Below are 26,384 nucleotides of genomic sequence, written 5' to 3' on the forward strand. Positions count from 1 at the left end.
CTGTATGGACACAGCTGGGTACTACTTTATAGTATGTTCATTCTACTCACTGGGGTTTATGCCTGGGGTCAGATTTGGGTACATGTATAGGTATGTGTCAGTTGTGCTAGCTATTGGATATATTTAGACCAATTGAGTTCACTGGCAGAACAATTGAATGGGAGGGGGCAGAAGGCATGGAGGGCAATCATGGATGCCAGGGACAATGGAGGAGGAAGATGGGACATGGCAGAGGGTGGGGGATGGGGAATCAGGGATGGCAAGACAAAGGGCAAGGTATGCAGGATGTAAGAATTGGAAAATTACTTGCTGAGAACATGTATGTTGATGTGCTTGACTGAACCAGTACACAGTGTATTTTGGATGGAAAATTTATTGGTGGGTTGTGATGGTGTATAGTGAATTAAGGTAGAAAATAAAAATTAAAAAAAAACCAAACAAACAAAGTTTTAACTTTCGATGAAGTCTAATTTATCCTTATTTTTCCTTTTGTTATTTGTGTTTTTGGTGTCATGTCTAAGAAATGCCGAAGTAGAGTCTCAAACATTTACTTCTATACTTTTAAAATTTTATAGTATTAAGCTCTTACATTTTGGTGGTCCATTTGGCTTAGTTTTGGTTTATGACATGAGATAGGGGTCCAAATGTATTCTTTTGCATGTGGAGAACCAGTGGTCCAGCACCATTTGTTGAAGTGGTATCATTTTCCACTGGATTATCTTGGTACCCTCGTAGAACATCAGTCAATCATAAATGTCAGGATTTACTTATACATCCATCCTGATGCAAGTACCACCAAACAGTCTTTTTTACTTAGCTTTGTAATATATTTTGAAATTGGGAATTATGAGCACTCCAATTTTTTGTCCCTTTTCAGGTTACTCTGGTCCCTTTCCATTTGCACATAAATTCAATATTCAGCTTTTCCATTTCTGAAACTACCACCAGCAAAAATACCCAAAACCTTTCCTCATAACAAAAAGACACCCCCTCCCCCCAAATCCAAGAGCAACCAAGTGAGACTTTTTAGGAATTGCTGTAGGTCAGTTTGGGTAGCACAGACACTCTTTACTTAATGACCAAGTTCTGTTCCTATGACCAGGTCATTAAGTGAGTTGGTTGATAAGTGAGGAACTTTAAGGCAGATGTCTAGTGGTGTTTTGGCACCACAGGGTATGTTTTTTCAGTAGTGTGGTATTATGTGATACCATAATAGGATAATGTAACACTATTCACACAAAAAACATCATTAGGTAAGTGCCAGAAAGTAACAAGACACACTGCAATAATATAAATCTGGTGTAACTGTTTTTATTTATTCCAAATAATATTAGGTTGTCAGGAAAGTCATGCCATATTTTTCTATGCAAAAATGTGTCATGATTTTCCTGACAACCCAATACTATGAGCATACAATAAAGTATACATTTATAAATGAAATATGTAGTCTTGTGTGATTAAGAATGACCTATGTAGGTATTTCACCACTAACCATTTAACTCTGGGTTTGTCCAAAGATACTCTTTATCAGGTCAGGTAAAACAGCAAAAAAACCTCCTGCTTTTTAAAAAAATTATGAAGTGGTGCTGGAATTTTTCAACCACTTTTCCTGAGATGACTGGGATGACTATGTAGTTTTTATCCTTTGTTCTAGTAATATGATATACTATACTGATTGTTAGATGTTAAGCCAACCTTGAATTGCTGTGATAAGTCTTACTTGGTTATAGTATATAATCTTTTTTTTTTTTAAATCTGTTGCTGTGTCCTAGTATACTGTTGAGTATTTTTGCATCTATACAGAAGGGATAGTGGCTTGTAGTTGTTTTGTCTGGCTTTGGTATCTGAGTAATACTGGCCTCACTGGCCTTTCTTCTTCCTTTTCTTGCAGGAGTGTAAGAAATTGTTATCAATTCTTTAAACATCTGGTAGCATTCACCAGTGAAGCTACGCCAGTCTGGAACTGCTTTTGCTATTTATATTTCTTTAGTTTTGAGCCTCTCTAGATGTTTTCTGATTTGGCCCAAGTTATCTAATTTGTTAGCATGAGATTGTTCATAGACTCCTTCACAATCCTTTTGATATCTGTAAGTTTGCACATGACGTTCTCTCTTTTGTTCCTGATTTGTATTACTATTGTTTTTGCTAGAGGATACATGTGCTTGCCAGAGAGAGAGGGACAGGAGAAAGCACTCCCGTGGGGAATGGTCATGCTGCAATCCCCTGTCCTCCATCTCTTCCTCTTTTTGGGATTTTGGGCATGCAAGCACATGCACCTGGCATAACCACTAGGCCATGGAGTTATTCCATTTCTTATTTTTATTTTTTTTTAAAGAATTTTTTTAACTTTATTTACTTATATTTTTTAAACTGAAACAGTTGACAATTTTATTATTTTCACATTTCACAATACAAATGAAAACTGCACTTTTTTGTCTCACTTCTCTCCTCCAAAACTACTCTTAATTTTTTTTTAAATAGGAAGGGGGAAAGTGTTCCTTGACATGCTGTTAGAAAATACCCAGAGTCATAGTACCATGATCTCCTGGTGAAGAACAAGTTAATATAAAACTGACATAAAGAAGCCTCCCTTCCTCCTTATCTGTCTGGCCAAGTCATCCCTGGGCGAGTGGGCACCATCGTGAGCTGGGCAGTGGGCCCAGGCATCTTGGGAATGTGGCCTCCCATGGGTGGCCTCATTCCAGGAGCAGGTCCTACTGGCATCATGCCAGGGCGAGGAGGACCTGGGAGACTGCGGGGAGGTGGGATCATGGCCCCTGCAGGAGAAGGAGCAGAGAATGGAGCAGGAGGTATCCTCCCTTGTAGAAAGGCAGCGGTTGTTTCATCAATCAGGGTTTGAGCCTGCTCTTCCATCCATTTCTGATGGTAGTCTTTCACATTCTCTTTGTGTTTCCTACCACTACAGTGTGTTTTTCTCATGGATGGAGAATCGTGGGTGAGGTATGTATCATAGTAGTCACAATAAAACTTAGGCATATTGCTCCTCAGGCCGTTGGACTTTCCGCCTTTATTTACTTATTTTAATTTGACCAGAGAGGGACAGAGTGAGGAGTGGGAGAGGGGGAAAGCAAGCCATCAGGTCTGACTCAAACCATGGTCAGCCATGTGGGAGTCCAGAGTCCTTAACCATCACACCACCTGCCAGCCCCACCCCATTTCTTATTTTAATAAATGTTTTAAGTGAGCAGATGGTGTGGTGTCAAGTGCTGGACTCCCACATGGCCGATCACTGTTTGAGTCCCCGACCCAGTGGCTCGAAAATCACGTCAGGCACGTATGCTTGCATGCCCAAAATTCCAAGAGGAGAATGGAGAAGAAGGTGAGAAAGTGAGAAAGCAAGTTGCCAGGTCCGGGACTCAAAGTGCGGTCAGCCATGTGAGAGTCCTGTGTCCCCAACCACCACGTCACCTGTGTCCCCAACCATCATGTCACCTGCTGGCTGCTTATTAACCTTTTGAATTACTAATTTCTGGTTTTCTTAGTTTGTTCCTGTGCGATAATAGGCATTTCAGAAAGAAGAAAACATGGTTGGGACATATTTAAGGAAAGCTTTTCCATTATTAAGAAAACATAAAAGAAAATAAAAGATTGAAACTGAGAAGGTGAACAGGACACCGGAAAGTCAACAAAAAAGTACACTGTCTAAATCTTTGGAAATTTAGACACTAACTAAAACAACCCTTGGCATTCAAAATGATGCATTCACAGCAAATTCTCAACATATATAGGCATAAATAATCCTGTTTATCATACCATATCATTTGAGGTAGAGAGAAAGAGGAAGGGGGTTAGAAGAAAGAGGAGAAGAGTAAGTATACTAAAATGTTATATGGGTCATGGAACGAAGATTTTTTTTTTTTTTTAATTGCCAAAGACAGTATGTATTGCCTCAATGGGGGCGTGCTCATCCTTTTTCTTTCTATTCTCCACCCTGTCAGGATTTTGGACACACACACATACACATATACATGCTGGCAAGTTGCTGGGACCAAGATTTAAATTGTAGTTGGCTACGTGGGATTCAGCTCCCTATGCACAGGGCTTACCTGCTGCACCATGGGCTTGGCCCACGAAGGAATTTTATATTGAGGTTTTTTGATAAGACATATTTTATGATTTCTCATACTTAATGTGTATTTGTGATCAAATAAACTTAAAAAATCCAGAAGACATGTATGGTAGATATGAAAAGATAAGTCACTTAAGACTAAATAAAAATGACCGAAATATATAGTATGAATACACACGTATACATTTATACGTGTATATATGTATATGTGTGTGTAAATTTAGCTCCTCTATCAATTAAAAACAAATGAAAATGGAACTTTTTTTTTTTTTTAAGTTTTTGCTACACGGCACATGTGCTCACCAGAAGGAGAGAGAGTGCATGAGAGAGTGAGCTAGGGAAAGTGAGAAGTTACCCCCTAGGGGGGGATGGCTATGTTGCAATCTCTTCTTCATTCTCCTCCTGGGATTTTGGGGATGCATGCAAATGCCCCTGGTGTGATTTTTCAAGCCACAGGGTCCAGGACTCAAACCGTGATGGGCTATGAGAGAATCCAGCGCCTTAACCATCATGCCACCTGCTGGCTTCATTTAACTGAATTTTTTAAATTGATAATTAGCAAAATATTTTTCAGTGGAAAATACTAATTGAGGGTTTTAAGAAATATGCTCAATATATTGTCTAATTGGCTTTGCTAAGTATGTGCCACGACTTTTTCAAGCTCTGTGCATGTGTTTTATCCTTTGCAAAGGAAATTCGGAAGTCATACCTGGTGGGGTTCCTTTTGTCTTCCTCAGAGATCAAAAACCAAACAAAATCTGCATAGCTCATTCTTCCCTCTTTCTGTACTGCTTTTCCCCTGAAGAAAACACGTGGTTATAAAATTTCCTGAGTAATAACTCAGATAAATCTAGTAGAATGACAGACTAAAAGAGAAAGTAATATCCTTTTGTGGAGATTAAGTTTAAAAATATCAAGATGCTGGATACCTCGTAAAGGGCAACCTTTCCATAGCTTATTGTTTTCAAAGACCTAGAAGGCATTTGCAAATATAAAGAAAATAAATCTCACTTCTAATTTGAATATAAATAATCACTGGGATCAACTACTGCTGCCTGTATTTGGATATGGGACTACTAAAGATGTACTGTCTGGTATTAAAATCAGGATACTGCTTAAACCAGCAGCACTACCAGGTTATATAGGAAGCTCTGCTAAAATGTGACTGTTACCTGATAGAATTATTTGTGGTTTATTTTTTTTTTTGAATTTGTGGTTCATTTTTTAACTCAGCTTTTAAACTTTTTCTTACCTTGTTACTGCCCCCGAGAATATCCTTTCAATAATTTTGCTTGATGAAGCTAAATGTAAATAAAAAATTACAAAGCTAGTTAAAACATATTCCATAAATGCAGTATTTCAGCAAATTTATTTTCATTAGCTATAAGCTAAACTTTAACAATCTTCAAAGATGAACACATGAATAAATATTTACTTCTGTATAATTTGTATTTTTGCAAAAATCAGAAAAAAGAACAGGTAGATGAACAAGTCTGACATCTGGAAGAATTAATATGGTTGAGTACAAAGTTAATTCTGAGTATCTTGACCGTGAAGATAAAAATGTATAGTATAGACTTTGTATAGATTCTGTTATATAATAAGGTAAGACAAATTTTCCTTTGAAACAAGACAAACTTCATCCTAACATTAAATTTAAGAACTGAATGTGGAGCTCCTAAAACAATGTAAAATAAAACAAAGTAAGACAATGGAAAATGCTTTCAAGTAGGATTTTTTAAAAAAAATTATTTTATTTAAATTTATTTATTATCATTATTATTTTTCAGTTTGATCAGAGAGAGACAGAGAGAGAGAGAAAGAGAGGAAGTAAGAAAGCAAGCCACCAGGTCTGAGACTTGAACCATGGTCGGCCATGTGGGAGTCCAGCGCCTTTAACCACCATGCCACTTGCCAGCCCCTCAAGTAGGATTTTATAACAGATACTAAAACATACTGTAAATAGTCTTCTTACAGTGACATTCTATGAGTTCAGATATAACATTATATAATAACATTTTAGAAATCAAGCAGTAATTTTTATTCAGAGACAGATAACTATCTTAGGAAGGGTAGTATGTTGCTTTCGGATGAAAGAACCCAAAGAATCTACAGCAGTACACCTCATTATGGCTTAAAATAACCAGAGGCATTAACTAAAAAAAAAAAAAAAAAAAAAAAAAAAAAAAAAAAAAAAAGAGAGAGAGAGAAAGAGAGAGATGCCTAGAAGTTACAGAACTGTTTTTTTAACGAGTGCTCCAGGCAATGGCATGCACACTCAGATTTCAGGAGCATAGATGGGGCAGTCTGGAAGTTAGCAGCCTTGAGCACTTGAATCTACACGGTCAGAACATACACACTTTCCGTCAACATAAAAGGAAGTTAGTTTGGCTGAAGAAAGTTGGGAGTGTGTGTCCGTGCAGAGATACCGGGCCACACACCGACTATTTAAAGATCCTTATGCTTTGTTGAGCAGTGTTTTAAGAGGTTAATGATCGGTAAAAGATTTTTTTTTTAAAAAAGGAGGGCTGTATATGAAAGGCGAGAATATTTAATTCCAAAGCTAATGTTTAATTAACTAATTAATTAATGTTTTTCTTGTTCTTTTTTTTGGAGAGGTTTTTGCTATAGGGCACATGCGCTCGCCAGAAAGAGAGAGAGAAAATGAGAAGTAACTTTCCTCCATTCTCCTCTCGGGATCTTGGGCATGCACGCACATGTGTCTGGCGTGAGTTTAAGCCACCAGGTCCAAGACTCGAACTGTGGTCGACTAGATGGGAGTCTAGCAACATAGCCACTACACCAACTGCTGGTCCCATTCTGTTCTTAGCTTTGGAAGGTTGAACCTTCTCAAACTGAAGACAGTGTTGTTCCCTGATGTCACATGAGGATAGTGTGGTGATCCCTTTATTTATGCAGGCCTAGATGCCCGCTTTTTTGGACTTCAAGCCATTGTCATACCGCTAGTGAGCTGCTATGTAAGTACAGACAGTATTCAGGGACTCGGTAAGAATTACAGTTATATAGGGGCTGGCAGGAGGCATGGTGGTGAAGGGTGCTGGACTCCCACATGGCCGACTGCAGTTCATGTCCCGGACCTGGCGGCTTGCTTTCTCACTTTCTCTCTCTCTCTCTTTCACTTTGTCCCTCTCTGGTCAAGTTAAAATAAATAAATAAAAAAAAGAAAATAATTATTAAAGAAGAAAAAGAATTACAGTAATATCAATCAGAGAGGAAGCTCTGGAGCCCACAGGGCTGTCCACGACCTCTGGAGGCTGGTTCACGTTGTACATATGATTTGCTCACTGGTAACAGGAAGGTGCACAGCTAATAAAGCTGACTTGATACCCTTACCACGTATCTCCAGCCTATGCTATTCTGGTGATAAAAGGGTATGGCTACTGGAGGAAGGGAGATAACAGGTTTAACGTGCCTGTTTATCAAATAAGCACATCTGAGCATTTTCACTTGAGGTCTGTCTACTTGGCACCTGAGAATTTGATTGGGAGAACTGTTTCTTAAACATGAAAGCTTTATGAAATGTGATATAAATAATGAATTTTCTCTTTTCTTTTTTCCTTCCTTTCTCCCCTCTCTCTCCCCCTCCCCCTCCCTCCTTTCTCCTTTCTTTTCCTCTCTCTCTTTTAAAATAAATTTGTCAGAGGGTGTGTGTGCTCTCCAGAGAGAGAGAGACGGGGAGTGGGAAAAGCTTTCCGAAGGGGGAATAGTCATGCTCCCATCTCTTCTCCATTTCTCTTTTTGGGATTTTAGGCATGACGGCACACATGCCTGAGGTGTTTTTCAAGCTGCCAGTCTGGGATGCCCTCACAGTCACCCATGTGGGATGCAGCTTGAGAAGGGACTGTGGCGTGGCCAACCCCCCCACCTCCCCGTCCCCCGGGAGTGATTTCTTGCCTTCTCTCTGTCTCTCAGGGAACACACACGCCCTACAGCAAAATCTCTTCTCTTAAAGAAAAGGTCACAGGCAGTGGTGCTCTTCCGTAGGTCCAGCTGGGAGGCTAAGGCAGGAGGATCATGATTGTATCTTAAAAAATAAACACAGGGCCAGCAGGTGGTGTGGTGGTTAAGGCACTGCATTGTCACATGGCCCACCACAGTTCGAGCCCCAGACCCAGCAGCTTGAAAATCATGCTAGACATGTGTATTTGTATGCCCCAAATCCCGAGAGAATGAAGAAGAATTGCGGCATGGCTATCCCCCCTGGGGTTGTGATTTCTCAATTTTCCTCTCTCTCTCTCTTTGGGAAGTGTGCGTGCCCTATAACAAAATCTTTCTGCAGAGAAAATGTCTTTCTAGCATAAATTCTAAACAGTAAGTTTTTATAAGTACTTAAAATGAAAACTTGTCAAGTCAGAAACTATTTTTATCCTGGCTTTTTATAGAAATACTGTTAAATGGGAAAGTTTTAAGGTATATGTATCCTCCTTCAAACTGATTTACACAGGCGTGGATCTTACTGAATGTGTCATCAGAAAACACACATTACTATAGCGACTCTGTTTCCCCAAAACTAAGACTGTGATTGCCACTTACCTCCAAACCTCTTCTCCTGCATCTGGCTTTGTAAATAAAAAATTAAATTATTTTTGCTTGTTCCTACTTAAAAATTCATATAGAATCGAAGAAATGGGGATTTCTCATAATGAGCAGGGACAATTTATATATTCCTCTAAATGGTTAAGTCTTGGCACGCGTGGAGTCACTCACCCTGGTCGTTGTACTGGGACAGATCAGCCTGGCTGATGTAGAGGTCATGATCACTATCTAGCTCCCAGAATTTACAGTAAATGACATAGAAATGTTCATAGGAGAAGTAATCTGTGATTTGGTTTATATCTTCCTCTTCTTCCAAAAGGGCTAGAGTCTGAAATGGTACGAATAGAAGAGTTAATTTTTAACATGATAAAAAAATCAGTTTTGGCCACTGTACAGAATCTAGAGAATTTTTGTTTTAAGTGGAATTTAAAATTTTGTTTTTGGTATCAAACCCATAATTTTTTCATAGGTAACTTTATCTTACCTTGAGCCAACTGATCAATTTATAGACATTTCTGAACCTATAATATGCTTAGCAAAGGGTTAGATTCTATGGAGGATGCAAAAGCAGAGAAAAAGAAGGACTGTCACCAAGGGGCTTATAGTGTGTCGGGCAAGCACAGAACAGCTAGACAACACGCGCTGTTACACAGACATAAACTAACAGTGTATTTAACTTTTTGAAGTTTTGTGGGTAATATTAAGGAAGGCAGACATTCCCATGTAGAGTTTGGTTTTGGGATAAAATCAAGTTTGCCCTAGAGGTTATTTATGAATACTATAGTGATGATGCGGCCTGGCCTGGCATTTAGGCATGGCTGGTGGGACTGCAGGGCCTCAAGCTATAAGTGAACTTGGGTCTCCTGACTCACTTTTTACCCCTGTAGAGAAAATACCAGACCAATGATTTTGAACATACAATTCTATAGTTAGTCATATTATTATATAAGTGTGAAGATAAATGAAGACATTGGGGAACAAAAAATAAAAAGTAGGTTAAAAAAAGAGATGAGGGACCAGCTGGATCCTATATGGTTGGCTATGTGATTTGAGTCTGGACCCTACAGCTTGAAAAACACGCTGGGTGCATATGCGTCTGTGTCCAAAATTGAGAGACTGGAGAAGGGATTGTGCTGTGGTCGATCCCCTTAGGGGTGATTTCTCACTTTTTCTGTCTCTGTCTCTTTCTCTCTCTGGTAAGGACATGTTCCCCATAGTAAACTAAAAAGAGAGAGAGATGAACAAAAACATTTAGCAAATATTAATGAAAAGGAAAATGCATCATTAATATTAGAGAATAAAATGGAACTCAAGATGAAAAATATTATAAAGGAGAAAGACTATCATAAATGAAAAAAAATTAAAATAATAAAAATTGATAAAAATAAAAAAAACTGTTTTAAATGTGAACATTGGGAAAACAAAATGATTTGACTAATTAAAAACAAAAATTGGGGACCAGCAGTTGGCATAATGGCTATGTCACTGGACTCCCATGTAGTTGACCGCAGATTGAGTCCCGGACCCAGTGGCTTAAACTCACACTGGGTGCATGTGCGTGTGTGTCCAAGATCCTGAGAGGAGAATGGAGGAGAAGGGATTGCAGTGTGGCCATACCCCCGGGGAGTGATTTCTCGCTTTTTGTCTCTCTCTGTCTTTCTGGTGAGTGCACATGCCCTATAACAAAAACCTCTCCAAAACAAACAAACAAACAAACAAACAAACAAACAAAACCCACAACATAAATTATATATGAGAGCTAAGTGCAAATACAGGATGTAAGAGCATACATATTAAGAACTACGTAAAATCCTAAAATCCATGTATGAATATGAATAGGACTACAAGAACACATGCATAAATGATACTAGTTATATATACATGTATTTATTTATTTTTTGGAGAGGTTTTTGCTACGGGATGCATGTGCTCGCCAGAATGACAGAGACCAGCGAAACAGAAAGCGAGAAATCACCTCCCAGAGGGGATGGCCACGCCGCAATCCCTTCTCCTCCATTCTCCTCTAGGGATCTTGGGCACGCACGCACACATGCCTGGCGTGAGTTTTAGCCACCGGGTCTGGGACTCAAATTGCGGTCGACTACATGGGAGTCCAGCAACATAGCCATTACGCTAACTGCTGGTCCCGATATATTAGAGTGTTAAAACATGGTTTTTGTTTTTCACATTTGCTTGTAATGTGTTGTTTTATAAACTGTCCTTAGATATAGATGAAATAGAAAACTTTTTTTTTTTAATTTACCAGAGGGCATGTGTGCTCACTGGGAAGAGACAGAGAGAGAAAGAGAGAGAATGGGAAAATCAGAAAGTATGCCCCCACCACCATGGGGATGGTCACGCTGCAATCCCTTCTTATCCATTTCTCCTCTCAGGATTTTGAGTACACAGCATATGGGCCGGCTGTGGTTTCTTTTCTTTTCTTTTTCTTTTTTTACTTTTAAAGAATTATTTATTTAATTTTATTTATCATTATTTTTCAATTTGTTATAGGGCACTTGTACTCATGATAGAGGAGAGAGAGAGAAAACAAGCTGCCAGGTCCCGGACTTGAACTATGGTCAGCCATGTGGGAGTCCAGTGCCTTTAACCACCATGCCACCTGCTGGCCACCCCTTGGTGTGCTTTTCAAGCAGCTGGGTCTGGGACTCAAACCAGGCAGCCAGCCATGTATGATCTAGCCGGCTTAACCGCTATGCCACTGGCTGACTCCTGATGTGGAATACTCTCAATAAAACAAATCTGTAGAAGCAAGAGATACGATTTTTACTCACTGGATTATAAAACAGTGAAGAAAACGGACATACATAATATGTTTTTGGTGAGTGTGTAAGCGAAAATGAACTAGTGCAGGCTTTTCACAGGACAAATTGGCAGGATCTATCAAAGTAAAAATGCACATACTATTCGATCCAGTATTTTCCCTCTAGTAGTCTATTCTAGAGATACAGACACACAAGAGCAAAAAACAAGAATATTTATTGTATCACCATAATTGAGAATATGTGAAAAATGACTTGCCCATCAACAGAGGAATGTGTAATTATTTGCAATATTGCCATGCAATCAATTATGAAGTAGTTGACAGATCGAGGCAGATTTGTATGAGTGAAAATGAAAAGTCAGGAAGAACACTATTTAATGAAAAAAAAAAGAGTTAACTAAATAGTCAGTATGAACCCATGTATTAAAAAAAATTTCAAATTAGCCATATATTGGGTTAGTGAAAAAGTCGTAACATATTTTTCTATGAAAGAAATTTCTAGGCTGCTTTTGCAAAACAGGGTGAAATGGCAGGGTAAAGAGATAACCAGAAACTTCTGTTTATGTATTCCTCTAGATGTGTTCTTTTATTCGAATGTTTTATGAATACTAAGAGGAAGACAAAGGAGAGGATAAGGAAGAAGAGGGAGAGGAAGATGTCATGTTCTAGGAAGCAGACCGTTTACTTGTGATCTTATACACGCCATTCAACTATACTCGAGCCTCAAATTTATCATCAGTAATTAAATCATTATTGTGGATTAAAACGATGACTCAGAAACTATAAACTATAAAGTGCTTCAGAAACACAAGGGATTATTATCATCATTCTTGAGATGTTATGGAGTTACTGCCATTTTAACTCATCCCACATTACCTACTGATAGCCCAGGCGGGCATCAGGTGTTGAAACAAACATCAACAATGACTGTGAGGATGATTGTTCATTTTAGAATAATAATTTTTAAAATGTGTAAATCCATAATGGATTGCTAATTCTGCATTCTTCAATGCCCTGTCTGTCCCAGATGAAGACAGGGAAAAAAAAGTAAAGGTTTATTATTAGGCCAAGATTTATTAAGATTCACTTAAAATAAAACATTTCAAGTACAAACATTGCCACTTTCTTTAGGTTTATAGACACTTAAACAACCAGGCATGAAGACTGCTTTAGTACAAGGCTCCCATTTAGTGGTCAATTCTCTCTCTCTCATTTGGTAAAATAAATAAAATAACTGGATGAAATATATTGCTTCTTTTTTTTTTTTTAGAGAATTATTTTAACTTTATTTATTATTATTGTTACTTTCCAGTTTGATTAGACAGAGAGAGAGAGAGGGAAAGTGAGAAAGCAAGCCACCAGATTCAGGACTTGAACCACACGGTTGGCCATGTGGGAGTCCAGTGCCTTTAACCATCATACCACCTGCTGGCCCCAATATACTGTTTCTTAAAAGGAACTTTCTTAAAAGGTACTTTTCTCCAGCAGGAGATGCATAGAGTCTGTGCTGAAAGGATCAAGTCTAATTCATCCTTTTCTTTTGCAAGATTCTTCCCAATCTGGCCTCAGCCTACCCCCTCTCCTGTCATCTTAGGTTATTCTCTGAGAAGCCTTTGGTTGCTTCAACTGCCGGACAGTTCCTGAACATGACGCTTTCTGGCCTTTACTTATTCTATTTCCTCTAAGTGGAATCCTTTATCTTCTAATGTTTTATCTTGGTCGACTCCTGATATCCCCCAGGCAAGACCACAAGCCAGTGCCATGAAGCCTTCTCCAACTTTCTATGTGCCTGTGGAATCGGCCAGCTCAGGTGTGGCTGGCTGGGCACTTCTCTCATCTGCTTCAGAGTGAGTGCCTTCAGGCAGAGACCCCTTGGTATCCTAGTCATCGCTCTCCCCCAACATATCTTAATGCCCCACTGTAAGAATTTGATAAATTCGTAATGACTGAAAGTAGTGACAGAATGCAGAGTGTTAGCATTCAATATTTGGTAAATAAAGAAGAAATTGCAGTTTGTGTTCAAATTTTAATGGAAGGCATACTTGCAAAAAGTTGCTTTTTCTTATTTCTGTCGAAGTAATTTTTCCAGTCCAAGATCTGTTAACTGTGTAGAATATTCTCTGAATAACCTGGTTCCAAAAGGAAAACAAAACCAAATAAAAACATTAAGATCTTTATTACTTTATAAAGGCCATCTTATAAATATACTTGGGATCAATTTAAGTTTTGGCTTTTGATTGTATTAAGGATAATTCCTAGTAAAAATGAACTATTTTTATATGTTTGTGTGTATAAATTAATACTATATATAACACTGCAAATACTATATATATAAATTGAAATTCAAATGATATGATTATGTATTTTTTATATATGTATATATTGGGTCATTGGGAATTATGATACATTTTTGCATGGGAAAATAGAAAAGTATGTCATGACTTTTCCAATGGCCCAATATATATATACATACATATTTTTTAAATTTGCCAGAGGGTGTGTGTGCTCACCAGAGAGAAACAGTTAAGACAGGGAAAATGAGAAAACATTGCCTCCCTGAAGTATAGTCATGCTGTAACTCCTTCTCCCCCATTTCTCCTTCCTTTTAGGATTTTGGGAACTCATGCACATGTGCCCAGTGTGTTTCTCAAGCTGCTGGGTATCAGTCCAGGACTCAAACCGTGCAGTTGGTCATGCGGGATCCTGCTGTCTTAATGCCATATGATGGCCCAACTCTATTTTTAAATTTTTCATCTTCATATTGTCAACCTGCCTCTATACCTCTGAAAAGAATAAAGAATATATCCTGTACTCACAAGTCTTCATTTCCCAGCTGCCTGCATGATACTTCATTTACCTCTCCCACTTACACTGTAATGCCTGACTGAAAAGTGAAGCTTATTGGGTCAGATGTTTTGGGAAGGCAAATACAGTGAAGATACCTGTTTAATTGCTCAGAAGGATGGCTGTCGAGATGGTGTGATTCAACAGGGGACTATTCTGGTTATTATAGCTTTATTTATTGGAGGTTTGAAGATTTCTAGTTTTCTAGACCCTAAGGAAACTCAAATACAGCTGGCATAATTTATATCCTGACCACCTGTTGTGATTAGCTAGCGTTTTAATGAATTTAGCAGAAGTACAATTCTGGAGAAGACCCTGAACAGGACGGAGAGAAGATGGGAAGCAAATGTGTCTGGTCTGGGGACATGTGTGCTATGGTGTAAAGGAGGACGGGAGAGAAAGACAGAGGCGGTAATATTGGAGGTAGGAGGCTACAGTGTATTTCAATCTTACCTGTGGTTATTTCTACCTACTTAGTTTCCCTTCCTCCCTCTGAAAGGAAGCAGTGGCTAGAAAAGCAATTTAAGCAGCTTTTTGGAGACTCTGGCTTTTACAAGGGGACTTCAGAAAGTTTGTGGACTAATGGGATTAAAGTATGAGGTGCAGAAAGCTTTTGCAAGCTGTGAATAGTTCTCCATAACACAAGTTCTCCTTGAACTTTTTGAAGACTCTCCATATTTTGACAGTCTAATAATACAGAAATGTTCTATCCTTGGTGGTTTTATCACAGAAGAGATTAGATTCTCTTTTCAAGTTATTTGTATTTATTTCAAGAACAAAGAAGGGAAGACATCTGTACATTTTTCCGAAGACAGGCCTAATGAGGGAGTAAACCACCACTTTTGCTCTAGATTCTTTAGCAAAGAAAGCAATTCTCAAACAGAGCAGGGAAAACCAGCAGCAGGATGGAAGTCTGGACTTCCGCTGCCCAGGACTCGCCATCTGCCAGGCTCCTCTCTGCCATTGGTGCCAACTCTTCCTGACATTTCAGAACCAAGCTCAGGCACCACACCCCACAGAGTCCCAGCACCCGGACTCAGGTAGAACTCTACTTTCTGCGCTCCCACTGCCACCGGACCTCCATCAGTCACCTCTGTGATTACCTTGTATTATCTTTTTAAGAAATATTTTTGCTGTAGGTTGCATGCACTTGCCAGAGAGAAGGAGAGACAGAGAGCGAGAGGGATCATCATCCCTCAGGGGTAAGACCATGCTGCAATCCCCTCTCCTCCACTCTCTTCTCGGGATTTTGGGCATGCACACACATACAAAGTGCCTGGCTGACTTTTAAGCCCCTGGGTCTGGGACTCGAACCACAGTCAACTACGTGAGAGTCCAATGACGTAACCGTTATGCCACCTGCTAGTCTCACACGATCACTTTTTAAAAGTTCATAACAGTGCACATGTGAGAAAGGTAGGGGTAGGGAAGTATCTCCTACAGGGTCTTGTCACACCACTATCCCTGTTCTCCAGCCCTCAGCTCATCAGGGTCTTGAGCATATGGATGTACTCAGCCTGTCTGCAGGTCGACCGTGATCCAAACTCATCGATGGCCATGGAGCTTTTAGCACTGAAGTCCAGTACGCTGCCAGTTATGCCACCAAGGCTGGGTCTCCGTGGGTACATTCTAAATACTAGGGCACTGACTGCCAATACCTCCAAATTCTCTTCCCCCTGAGGTTTTTGCCATAGGGGGCATGTGCTTGCCGGAGTCACAGAGAGACAGTGAGAGAGAAAGTGAGAAATCACCCCCTTGGGGGATGGCCATGCTGCCAATCCCTTCTCCATTCTCCTCCTGGGATTTTGGGTACGCACACACACATGCCAGGTGTGGTTTGCAAGCTGCTGGGTCTAGACTTGAACTGCGGTCGGCCACATGGGAGTTCAGTGCCATAACCACTATGGTACCTGCTGGCCCCCACCTCTAAATTCAAAGGGATCAAGTCTTTCTTCACTTACATTTTACTGTCTGGTATGGTGCTTTGCATATCAGATAGTCAATTATTGCTTGATAAAACAACAAAGTTTGGAAGTTGCATAACAAAGACCTTTGTGTTACTTTTCTTTCTTACTCTTACTTTCTCTTTCTTTTTAATTGCCAGAGGGTATGTATGTTTGCCAGAAAGAGGAAAAGAGAAATAGTACACCCCAATAGGGCATAGTCATGCCATAATCCCTTCTCCTCCAGTTCTCCACCTGTTGGGATTTTGGACACACACACACATACACACATGGTTTCCCATGTGCTAGTGCTGGAATCTGAACCACACTGGCTATGTAGACTCTGGCTCCCTTTAACCACAAGGCTATGCAGCTGGTTCTTGGTATTATTTTTCTTCCCCCCCCCCTTTTTTTTTTTCAGGTTTTACCATAGAGTATGTGAGCTTGCTGGAGACAGGTAGAGAGAGAAAGTGAGACTTGCCCACCACCAGGGGGAAAGCTATGCCACAGTCCCTTCTCTGAGGATTTTGGGCATGCATACACGTGTCCAATGTGATTTTCAAGCTGTTGGGTCTAGGACTGAGGTTGAGGTCAGCCATGTGGGGTCCAGCTGGCCCCCACCTTGTGTTATTTTTCCGATATTTTCACAGCTCCATTCAAAGCTTGAAATAGCAGACGAGTGTCAACCCAACTAGAATCTCTAGTTAGTACTTCACACAAATCAGTATTCTGTCTATGAGTTACAGATAGAATGTTTAGGAAATGTGCAAAACAACTCCAACGGACACTAATGTAATGAAGTTTAATTGTGAGGAAAAGATAAGTGTAGGAAGTAGATGTCATCATGATCTGAATGGCTGACTACCAGGAGGAAGAAGTGGATTTGTTCTGTGTCGTACCAGAAAGCAGAATTAGAACCACTGGACAGACAAGGTTATACTGATGTACTTCAATACAAGAAAGAATTTCTTAAAATCAGCCCTGTGAAGCAGCGGGTTTATGTGACGTGGTGAGGTTTCTTTTCCCCATAAGTTTGTATAAGCAGAAATTGACATGATTCCTACTCGGTGGGACATGGGACTAGGCTGTACCTCAATTTTCTACTGATTTCAGTCACTCAAACTCTAAGGTCCTTGAGGACAGAGAATGTGTCTTAGTACTGTATTCCTGGGGCCGGCATGTGGCTTAGTGGTTAAGGCTCTGGACTCCCACACTGCCAACTGTGGTTTGAGTCTTGGCGACTTGAAACTCACGCTGGGTGTGTGTGTGTGCATGCCCAAGAGAGGAGAATGGAGGAAAAGGGATTGCAGCATGGCTATCCCGCTTGGGGAGGGAGGTAATTTCTCACTTTCTGTCTAACTGGTGAGCACACATACCTTCTAGTGAAAATATCTCTCAAAAAACCAAACCAAAAGTTTATATTAAAATTTAAAAAGATGAAGATTTTAGCATAGAAATTACATACATGAAGATAAACAATAAGAATTTCATTGATCATAATTTCATGTTTCCTCTCAAGTTAACAGTAATTTCTTTTTAAAAAAAAAATTCTTTATTTTATTTGTTATTACTATTTATTTATTTTTTAATTTGACCAGAGAGAGAGAGAGAGAGAGAGCGAGCGAGCATGAGCGCAAGTGAGAAAAGGGGAAAGTGTGAAAGCAAGCCACCAGGTCCAGGCCTTGAACCACGATTGGCCATGTGGAAGTCCAGCACCTTAACCACCATGCCACCTGCTGGTCCCAAAAGTAATTTAAAAACACTGATATTATATTAAATTTTTTGTTGAACATGAGTAGATCTTTGTCTTTGAGGCCCGAGTTCTCAAATATTTTATATTATTTATTGAAGTACTGTGTTAAAATAAAATTTTAATCTGTATTAATTTTTCATTTTTTGATAGAATTTTAAAAATTTACAGTTTGACTATTAGGCAGTTCCTATTTTTAGCCTCTGCTAACCTACTTACTCAATATTGTAAAACAATGCACCTGTATTCCATTTTTCCATAGCCTAAATCTCTTTATTCAGTAGCCCCACTTCATCAGCACATTTGTTGATTTCCACATTACTGAGTCAGCATTTTAGATTATTGAGGGAAGGCCACCATCTAGTGGTGAAATCATGTAGCTGCTAGTTCTACATTATTGTTCTTTTTCTAACTTTCAGTCTACCACTTTTAGGTAAACAAAAATCATGAGTTTTATAATATCAAGAAAATTTAAAAATAAATAATGATTAGAATAATTAAGTTAACCACCTATGAGAGGAATAAAATCTGACAATCTTTAACAAAGGGATCTCTAGTCACCTGGATAGACAAGTTCACTCGTAAGTCAGCTTCCTTTCTTCTTTATCAAATTGGAAGCCGCTAATTCAGAAATATTGGTCTCCATAAGTGGAAGTACGTGTCTGATGACTCTGTCATACAGTCTGACGAGTGGATTAAATGCAGACACAGACGTTAACAAGAACTTCTCACTGTCGATGACCGGAGTGGATACTCAGATGCCGGAAGCTTGGCTCTTCCACCTGGCCGGGAGTGGCAAATAGATTTCTGATCTACACTTTGGTTAATATGCCTCTAAAAAGTATTTCAACATCTTCTGTAGACCTTGGACTTAAAAAAATAATAAAACTCATTTCCTTCTGTGACAAAGAGGAAGCTTTCAAAAGGAAAATGTTAATAGCTCTTAGCAATGAGCAGTCTCTACTGCACCTTAGTCATCCAGGGAAGTATCAGCATCTTGTCCTCGACGACTGAAATCCTGGCATCTAAGCATGAAGTGACGGACTCAGGCCGATCAAGATACTGAATATTTCACTGAGATGCCATCTGAGCAAGCCACCGATAGAGCTTTATTGCCAGTACCAGGGTCATAAGTATTTTACATCTTATTTCTTACTTTAAGGACATATGATTACTGGGACCAGCAGTTGGCATAATGGCTATGTCGCTGGACTCCCATGTAGTAGAGCACGGTTTGAGTCCTGGACCTGGTGGCTTAAACTCACGTCGGGTGTGTGCGTGTGTGTGCGTGCCCAAGATCCCGAGAGGAGAATGGAGAAGGGATTGCGGCGTGGCCATCCCCCCTGGGGGGTGATTTCTTGCTTTCTGTCTCTCTGTCTCTGTCTTTCTAGTGAGTGCACATGCATTGTAACAAAAACCTCTCCAAAAAAACAAAAAACCAAAAAAACATATGATTACCCTTTTCTCAAAAGTTGGCATAAGTCAGTTTGGATAAGCAGACTCTTGTATTCACTGGTAATCTCTGCACAGCATGCTAAAATCCAAACTCAAGGGTTATACCATACTGGTACTTTACATTTTCATTTTCAATCAATATCAAGAGGCTTATTTCTCCATTATGAACTCTTTCTGGAAATAAAGGAGAAAACTGACTGACTTAGGTACAAATCATTTGGGTAGTGATCTCCTTCTCTGATGTACATATGGCTGGCATTCTGTCTTTTCAGTGTAAAAGAACTGACAAAAAAATGAACTAAACAGGGCTGGTCCTGTGGCCTATGCTTAAGGGAACCAGATTCAACATGGTTGAATGCACAGTTGAAGTCCTCGCCTCAGTGGCTTGAAAAACCTTTGCTATAGGAAAAGACTTTTTGTTTTTATTTATTTATTTTTTTTTGAGAGTTTTTTTGCTATAGGGCACGTGCGCTCGCAGACAGACAGAGACAGACCGAGAGATACAGAGAGAGAAATCACCCTCCAGAGGGGATGGCCACGCCGCAATCCCTTCTCCTCCATTCTCCTCTTGGGATCTTGGGCATGCACGCACACGCGCCCGGCGTGAGTTTAAGCCACCGGGTCCAGGACTTGAACTGCGGTCGACTACGTGGGAGTCCAGCGACATAGCCATTACACTAACTGCTGGTCCCCGGAAAAGACTTTTTGTTTGCATGCTCTTCAAATCCCAACAGAATAGAGAAAAGGAAGAAAGGGACTGGGGTGTGACCATTCTCCACTGAGGAGTGCTCTCACTCTGGTGAGGGCATATGCCCTCTGGCAATAAAAAAGTTAACAAACAAAAAAATCTTTTCCTATAGCAAGGTTTTCAAGCCACTGAGATAGAAAATGAAAGTTGTGAGTATCACACATAAGCTAAGTTATACTTTGTCACTGCTTTCTTCCAATCACAAAGTGAAAAAAAAACTGAGTAAATGTAGCAAATAAATATAGTATTATCAATTGTTCTTCTACACTGTATGCCACTGAGATTATAAAACACTCAATAGGGTCAGATTATAAAGTGATATTTTTTTCCCTAAAATACTTGGCATTGGGGCTGGCAGGTGGCATGGTGGTTAAAGGTGCTGGACTCCCACATGGCCGACCGTGGTTCGAGTCCTGGACCTGGCGGCTTGCTTTCTCACTTCCCCCCGCCCTCTCCCTCTCATTCTGTCCCTTTCTGGTCAAATTAAAACATATATACATAAAATAATTCTAAAAAAAGGAAGATACTTGTCATTAATTCTGAAGCTGATCTTCGTAAGCTGTTTAGAACTACTGTCAATTTACCTGTTTTTCTTCGAGCAGGGTAGAGACAGATGCCTCTCCAGTTTGGTCACTTTCATGCCTAACAAAATTACATGCTAGAAGGCTTTACTTTGCATTTGTTCTACAAAAACTCACTGTATTATAAAACGATGCAAAAGTATCAATGACTTCATGCCATTATTTGCCCAAGTTTCACAGTAGAAAAGGCACTGGAGAACAGATGACCAGGCTGACCAAATCCGACTTGCAGGAATTCCTGGTTACATCTCTAACTTGCACTTTTCTCTTTTGGGTGGTAGCATGAGATTGTCACAGCAGTAGTTACTGAAGTTATCTCAGTACGTACATATGAGGGAACTTCAAAAAGTTTGTAGAAAAACAGAATTAATGTACAAGATTATTGTGCAACAAAAAAATTGAAATCGCTATTTTTTTGAATAATACCCATTTTCCATGAACTTTCTGGAAGACCTCTCATATAAACATTCTATATTCTCAGCTGGATCTTCTTTATTATTTATGTTAAAGTGCTGGTTTGAGTGGCCATATTATCATTATTTCATCAGAAGTATTTTGCATTTTAATGCAAATTTCTGAGTAATGGATTCATTTCTGTGAATCTGTTTTTTTGTGGGCAAAGCAGCACAATACTAACAACAAAGTGTAAATTTTTTTTTTTTTTTTGCAGAAGATGAAAATCCAGTTGTCCTTTATTAAGAAATTTATGGGAAAAATTATAATGATATAAAAGCGCTAGAATGACAATGGTCCTAGCTAGCTTGTTCATGCTTTTGTTTTTTACATATTAACCTAGTGCAGCATTACTGTTTCCCGTAGTGAGAATGTAGGTCAGTTCCAGACATTATGACATCTCCCCCTAGGTGTCTGGTTCAGTACTGCATCCCAGGACTTCGCTCCTAGACCCTTTTGGCCCTAGCCAAGTGAGTGTCCTTGGACCTCTTTCCAGCTTTGGGAGGTTTCAATAAGGGTTAAGCTCCAGGGCCACATCTGGCACTGCTTCGGAGGTATCTCCTCCAGTGCATCATCCATAATATCAAGGGACGATTATTTAAAACTTTATTCTTGGGCCAGTAGATGGCGTGCTGGTGAAGGCACTGATCTCCCATGTGATTGACCCATTCAAGTCCCAGACCCAATGGCTTAAAAAATCATGCTGGGTGTGTGTGCGTGCATGCCCAAAATCCTGAGAGGAGAATGGAGTAGAAGGGATTGTGGCATGACCATCTCTCTGAGAGGATGATTTCTCACTTTCCTTTTTTCACTATCTCTGGTGAGTGCATGTGCCCTAGGGCAAAAATCTAAACAAACAAACAAACAAAACTTTATTATTTTGGGGACCAGCAAATGGCGTAATGGTTATGTGGCTGGACTCCCATGTAGTTGACTGTGGTTCGAGTCCCAGATCTGGAGGCTTCAAACTCATACTGGGTACATGTGGATGGGTGCCCAAGATCCGGAGAGAACAGAGGAGAAGGGATTGCGGTGTGGCCACTGCCCCTGGGGGGTGAGTTCTCGCTTTCTGTCTCTCTGTTTCTCCAGTGAGTGCACTTGCCTTATAGCAAAAATCTTTCTCTAAACCCCCCCCCCAAAATAACAAAAAAAACCCTATCTTTCTTCTTTCATTAGCAACCTTAGAAAAAGATATTCACAACAGGACTGAGCAAAGGCAGAGAACCAAAAACAGCTGTTTTTTCCTTAACTCCTCAGGCTGGGGAATTTAAACCAAGCTAGAATCATTCCAGCTCTGGCTAAAACCTAATCTCCACATCCTGCCCTGTCCCACAGGTGGAAACTGCTTTGCAGTCATACGCAAATGCCATGAAAATAAATAATGTGATTGAATGTATAAAAGAAAATGAAATAAAAAAATGCAAAAAGAATATGGTAGCAAAAATAACTAACTGTATTCTATTAATTGATATTTTTGTTCAATGATTATTAGCATCACCGAATTTCTGAGAAAATGTGAATTATATGTGAATAAAATGGTTTCATGTTTTTTCACTCTGAAGTCAAAACTTCCTTGGGTCTGGGGAACCAGCAGTTAGTGTAATGGCTATGTCGCTGGACTCCCACGTAGTCGACTGCGGTTCGCGTCCCGGACCCGGTGGCTTAAAACTCACGCTGGGCGTGTGTGCGTGTGTGCCCAAGATCCCAAGAGGAGAATAGAGGAGAAGGGACTGCGGCGTGACCAGCCCCCCTGGGGGGTGATTTCTCGCTTTCTGTCTCTATGTGTCTCTCTGTCTGTCTGGCGAGCACATGCGCCCTATAGCGAAAAAATCTCTCCAAAACAAACAAACAAACAAACAAACAAAAACTTCCTTGGGTCAGCAAGTGGCATGGAAATTAAGGCAGCTGGGTCCCACAGTGGCCAACCACACAGTTTGATTCCCAGACAAGGCAGCTTGCCTGAGCCCAAAATCCTGAGAGGAGAATGGAGGGGAAGGGACTGCAGGGGGGTGTTTCCTCATTCCCTCCCACCCTGTCTTTCTCTAGCGCGTGTACACAACCTATAGGAAAACCTAAACAGCCTTCCCGGGGGACCATTTGCTAGATGATCACAGACCGTCACAGATCCAGGTACTTCAAGAAATACCAAACTAGAAAGTACAGTAAAAACAAAATATCTCCTTTTTCTGTTCCTCAACAATTTTTTTCTAAGAATGAATTTCAATAAAAAGTTCCTTTTAAAATTTATTTGCCAGAGGGAAATAGAAGAGGGAGAGAAAAAGCACGCCCCAGTGGGGCATGGTCATGGTGCAATCCATCTGGTTGGGATTTGGGGCATGCACGCGCATACACACACACACACACACACACACACACACACATGCTGGTGTATTTTTCAAGCTGCTGGGGCCAGGATTTGAACTGCGGTTGGCCATGTGCAGCTGGCTCCCTTAACCACTAGGCTGTGGGGCTGGCCCTGGACTAGATTATTTCTAAGATCATTTTCTAACTCTCAAGACACTAAATTATGCTGTTAATATGCCCTGAGTTTACAAAATGGTCAATAACTAGAACCCAATAATTCCCTTTGGGATAGCACTCAGAGGTAATGTAGAATTTTTCAGTCAGAATAATTTCACTTTTTTACCTAATAAATATTTATAGTGTGTTTATTATGTGTCAGGCACTATTCTAGGCACTGGGGACACAGCAGTGAAAAATACAAAGCGCCTGCTTGTGGGATTACTGTACAGGAGATGGGCAATAAACAAAAATTTAAATAAAATAAGAACCAAGAAGAAAAATAAAGCAGGACAGAAGAAGAAAGTAGATGGTGAAGAACACAGAGGGAAGGGTAAAGAAGGCAGAGTGACCAGGGAAGGCTGGCTACTACGGGAGTGTGAGTCGGTATCTGGGGTGAAGTCAGGGAGGAACACAGTGGAAATCTGCAGGAAGAGCACTTCACGCCGAGGAAAGAGAAAGGACAAGGTTCCTTATGCAGAAGTGGGTTGATCCGCTCAGGAACAGTGAGAAGCCCATCAAGGCTGAAGCCGAGTAAGCAAGGAGGAAGGAGTTTGGAGATAAGATCAGAGAGCAGGTGGTGAAAAGGGTGTGGTGGGAATACAGAGACTTGGCAAGGATTTGGCTTTTATTCTGAATGAAATGGTGAACTGTCAAATGGTTTGAGCAGAGTGGTGACATGATCTGACTTAACATTTTTAAAGAATAACTCCAGCTGCTTTGTAGGGCCTGCACTACAGGACAATGAGGGTGGCAGCAGGCAGACCAATTACAAGTAATTCAAGTGAGAAATGACGGTGACCGGGCCAGGGTGACTGTAGTGGAGGTAATTTTGAATAGCAGTTAACGAGCAAAAGTAACTTCTGAGACCATCTTAGATGACAGTGACACCTTCTGGCTCAGAGAAAAATCATACAATGTTTTACAAGGACAGAAACTAGCCAATGTAAAAGCAAAGACTGAGGTTCCTACAGGGAAGATAGAAAAGGTGGCAGGATTTTTTTTTTTTTTTTTTTGGAGAGGTTTTTGCTATAGGGTGCGTGCGCTTGCCAGACAGACACAGACAGACAGAAAGTGAGAAATCGCCCCCCAAGGGGGGGATGGCCATGCCGCAATCCCTTCTCCTCCATTCTCCTCTCAGGATCTTGGGCACACACGCACATGTGTCCGGCATGAGTTTTAAGCCAACGGGTCCGGGACGCGAACCACGGTCGACTAAGTGGGAGTCCAGCGACATAGCCATTACGCTAACTGCTGGTTCCGAGGTGGCAGAATTTTGTAGCTAGGTAGCACCCAACACGTCCATGGCTGATAAACAGTATCCAAAGAATGAGAGGGTGGTCCTTCAAGGAGACTGCCCTGTTCAGCAGAGGTATCTGTGCCAGACCCAAGGGCCATCCCCCACAAGGGTGTCTGCATGTGAGATACACCTTGGGGCTCATCTTGGGAATACCCAAAGGCAAGCGGGGAGCGGTGGCTGCGCCGAGCACTGTGGGCCTGCACACACTCACTCGTAATTCACACCCTGCCTGTGACCAATCGGGAGGCTGTGCCTGAGAAACGGAACAAGAGCACCTCGCGGGACAGGGGGCAGGGGACAGGGGACAGGGGCCTGTGATTGTGTTATTTTAAGTCTCACAGCTTGGTTTTTTGATCACATGTAAGCTATTTCTCATCATTTTCAATTCAAACTTTGAGGTACTGCAGATACTTTTTTCTGGGACAGGCTATTAAAAATTCTTTCCAGTCTTGTTTGGAAATGCTCAAGAATAAATGGATATCAGTATCAATACTCATACCACAGCAAAAAGTATATAAGACTAGAGAGAATGAATACATTTCTTTAATTTTGTATATAATAGATCTCTTTTAAGGAATGGGCACATGTGAAGGAAGGATCATGAAAATGTTTGTAAAAAACTGGAATTAAAGTATGTCATTATCTGGTGCAATAATTTTAATGTTCATGTGCACTTTTTCCCTGATAGGCATTTCCATGAATTTTTTGCAGACCTGCTCGTATAAGAAAGGAAACAGATATAAATAATCCACTATATTTTACTGTACTTTCCTTCCATGTAGAGTAATTATTATAGCCAATGTTACCTTTTGCATGAGGAACTGCATGAGGAAAGCCTCGATACTAAATAATGATAAAAGGTGATTTATGGAGCTGTATTAAGACAAAAGAGAACCCAGCCTTACCGTGGTGATATACCGGGAGTGGAATTCTGGAGCATCTTTCAGGAACGTAAGGCCAGGGTGTGTATCTACCACATCCTGAAAAAGACCAAAATCAAAACTAAATCAACACACACAAATGTGAACAGAATTTTTTCCTTTATTTAGGAAAAACTGCCAGTCAAATGAACTTGCTGTTAATGCTTTGTTAGGGACCAGGTGGTGGTACAGCGGTAACACAACTGGACCTACATAGGAAAGCTTCTCGGTTCATGTTCCAGGACCTCCCTGAGCAAGCTAGGTAGGCGTGCACATGCCTGCGATCCTGGCTGTCTGAGACTGGAGGTGGACCATGGCAAGAGGACCTGTTGGGGGTCTCTTGGTCTCTCTCATGGTAGAAAAAGAAAAATGAACTTTTTTTTTGGAGAGTTTTTGTTATAGGGCGGGTGTGCGCGCCAGAAAGACAGAGAGAGACAGAGA

The 26,384-nt window shown here is 40.4% G+C and overlaps 1 protein-coding gene and 1 pseudogene across 3 annotated transcripts in view; both read right to left on the reverse strand.

The window, feature by feature from the left end:
- Positions 1–26,384, reverse strand: part of PPP2R3A (protein phosphatase 2 regulatory subunit B''alpha) — a 228,302-nt gene that overhangs the window by 61,277 nt on the left and 140,641 nt on the right. For all 3 annotated transcript variants that reach the window (XM_006171546.3, XM_006171547.3, XM_014585393.2), the window contains 5 exons: positions 25,929–26,003; positions 13,472–13,558; positions 8,819–8,975; positions 5,343–5,391; positions 4,800–4,889 (listed from right to left, as the gene is read on the reverse strand). In XM_006171546.3, the coding sequence (XP_006171608.1) occupies positions 4,800–4,889; positions 5,343–5,391; positions 8,819–8,975; positions 13,472–13,558; positions 25,929–26,003 (458 nt within the window). The remainder of the gene's footprint in view (positions 1–4,799; positions 4,890–5,342; positions 5,392–8,818; positions 8,976–13,471; positions 13,559–25,928; positions 26,004–26,384) is intronic.
- On the reverse strand, positions 2,452–3,071 carry LOC114006709 (U1 small nuclear ribonucleoprotein C pseudogene; annotated as a pseudogene).

The sequence above is a fragment of the Tupaia chinensis genome, unplaced genomic scaffold, assembly GCF_000334495.1.
Source record: "Tupaia chinensis unplaced genomic scaffold, TupChi_1.0 Scaffold149831_1, whole genome shotgun sequence".
NCBI lineage: Eukaryota > Metazoa > Chordata > Mammalia > Scandentia > Tupaiidae > Tupaia > Tupaia belangeri.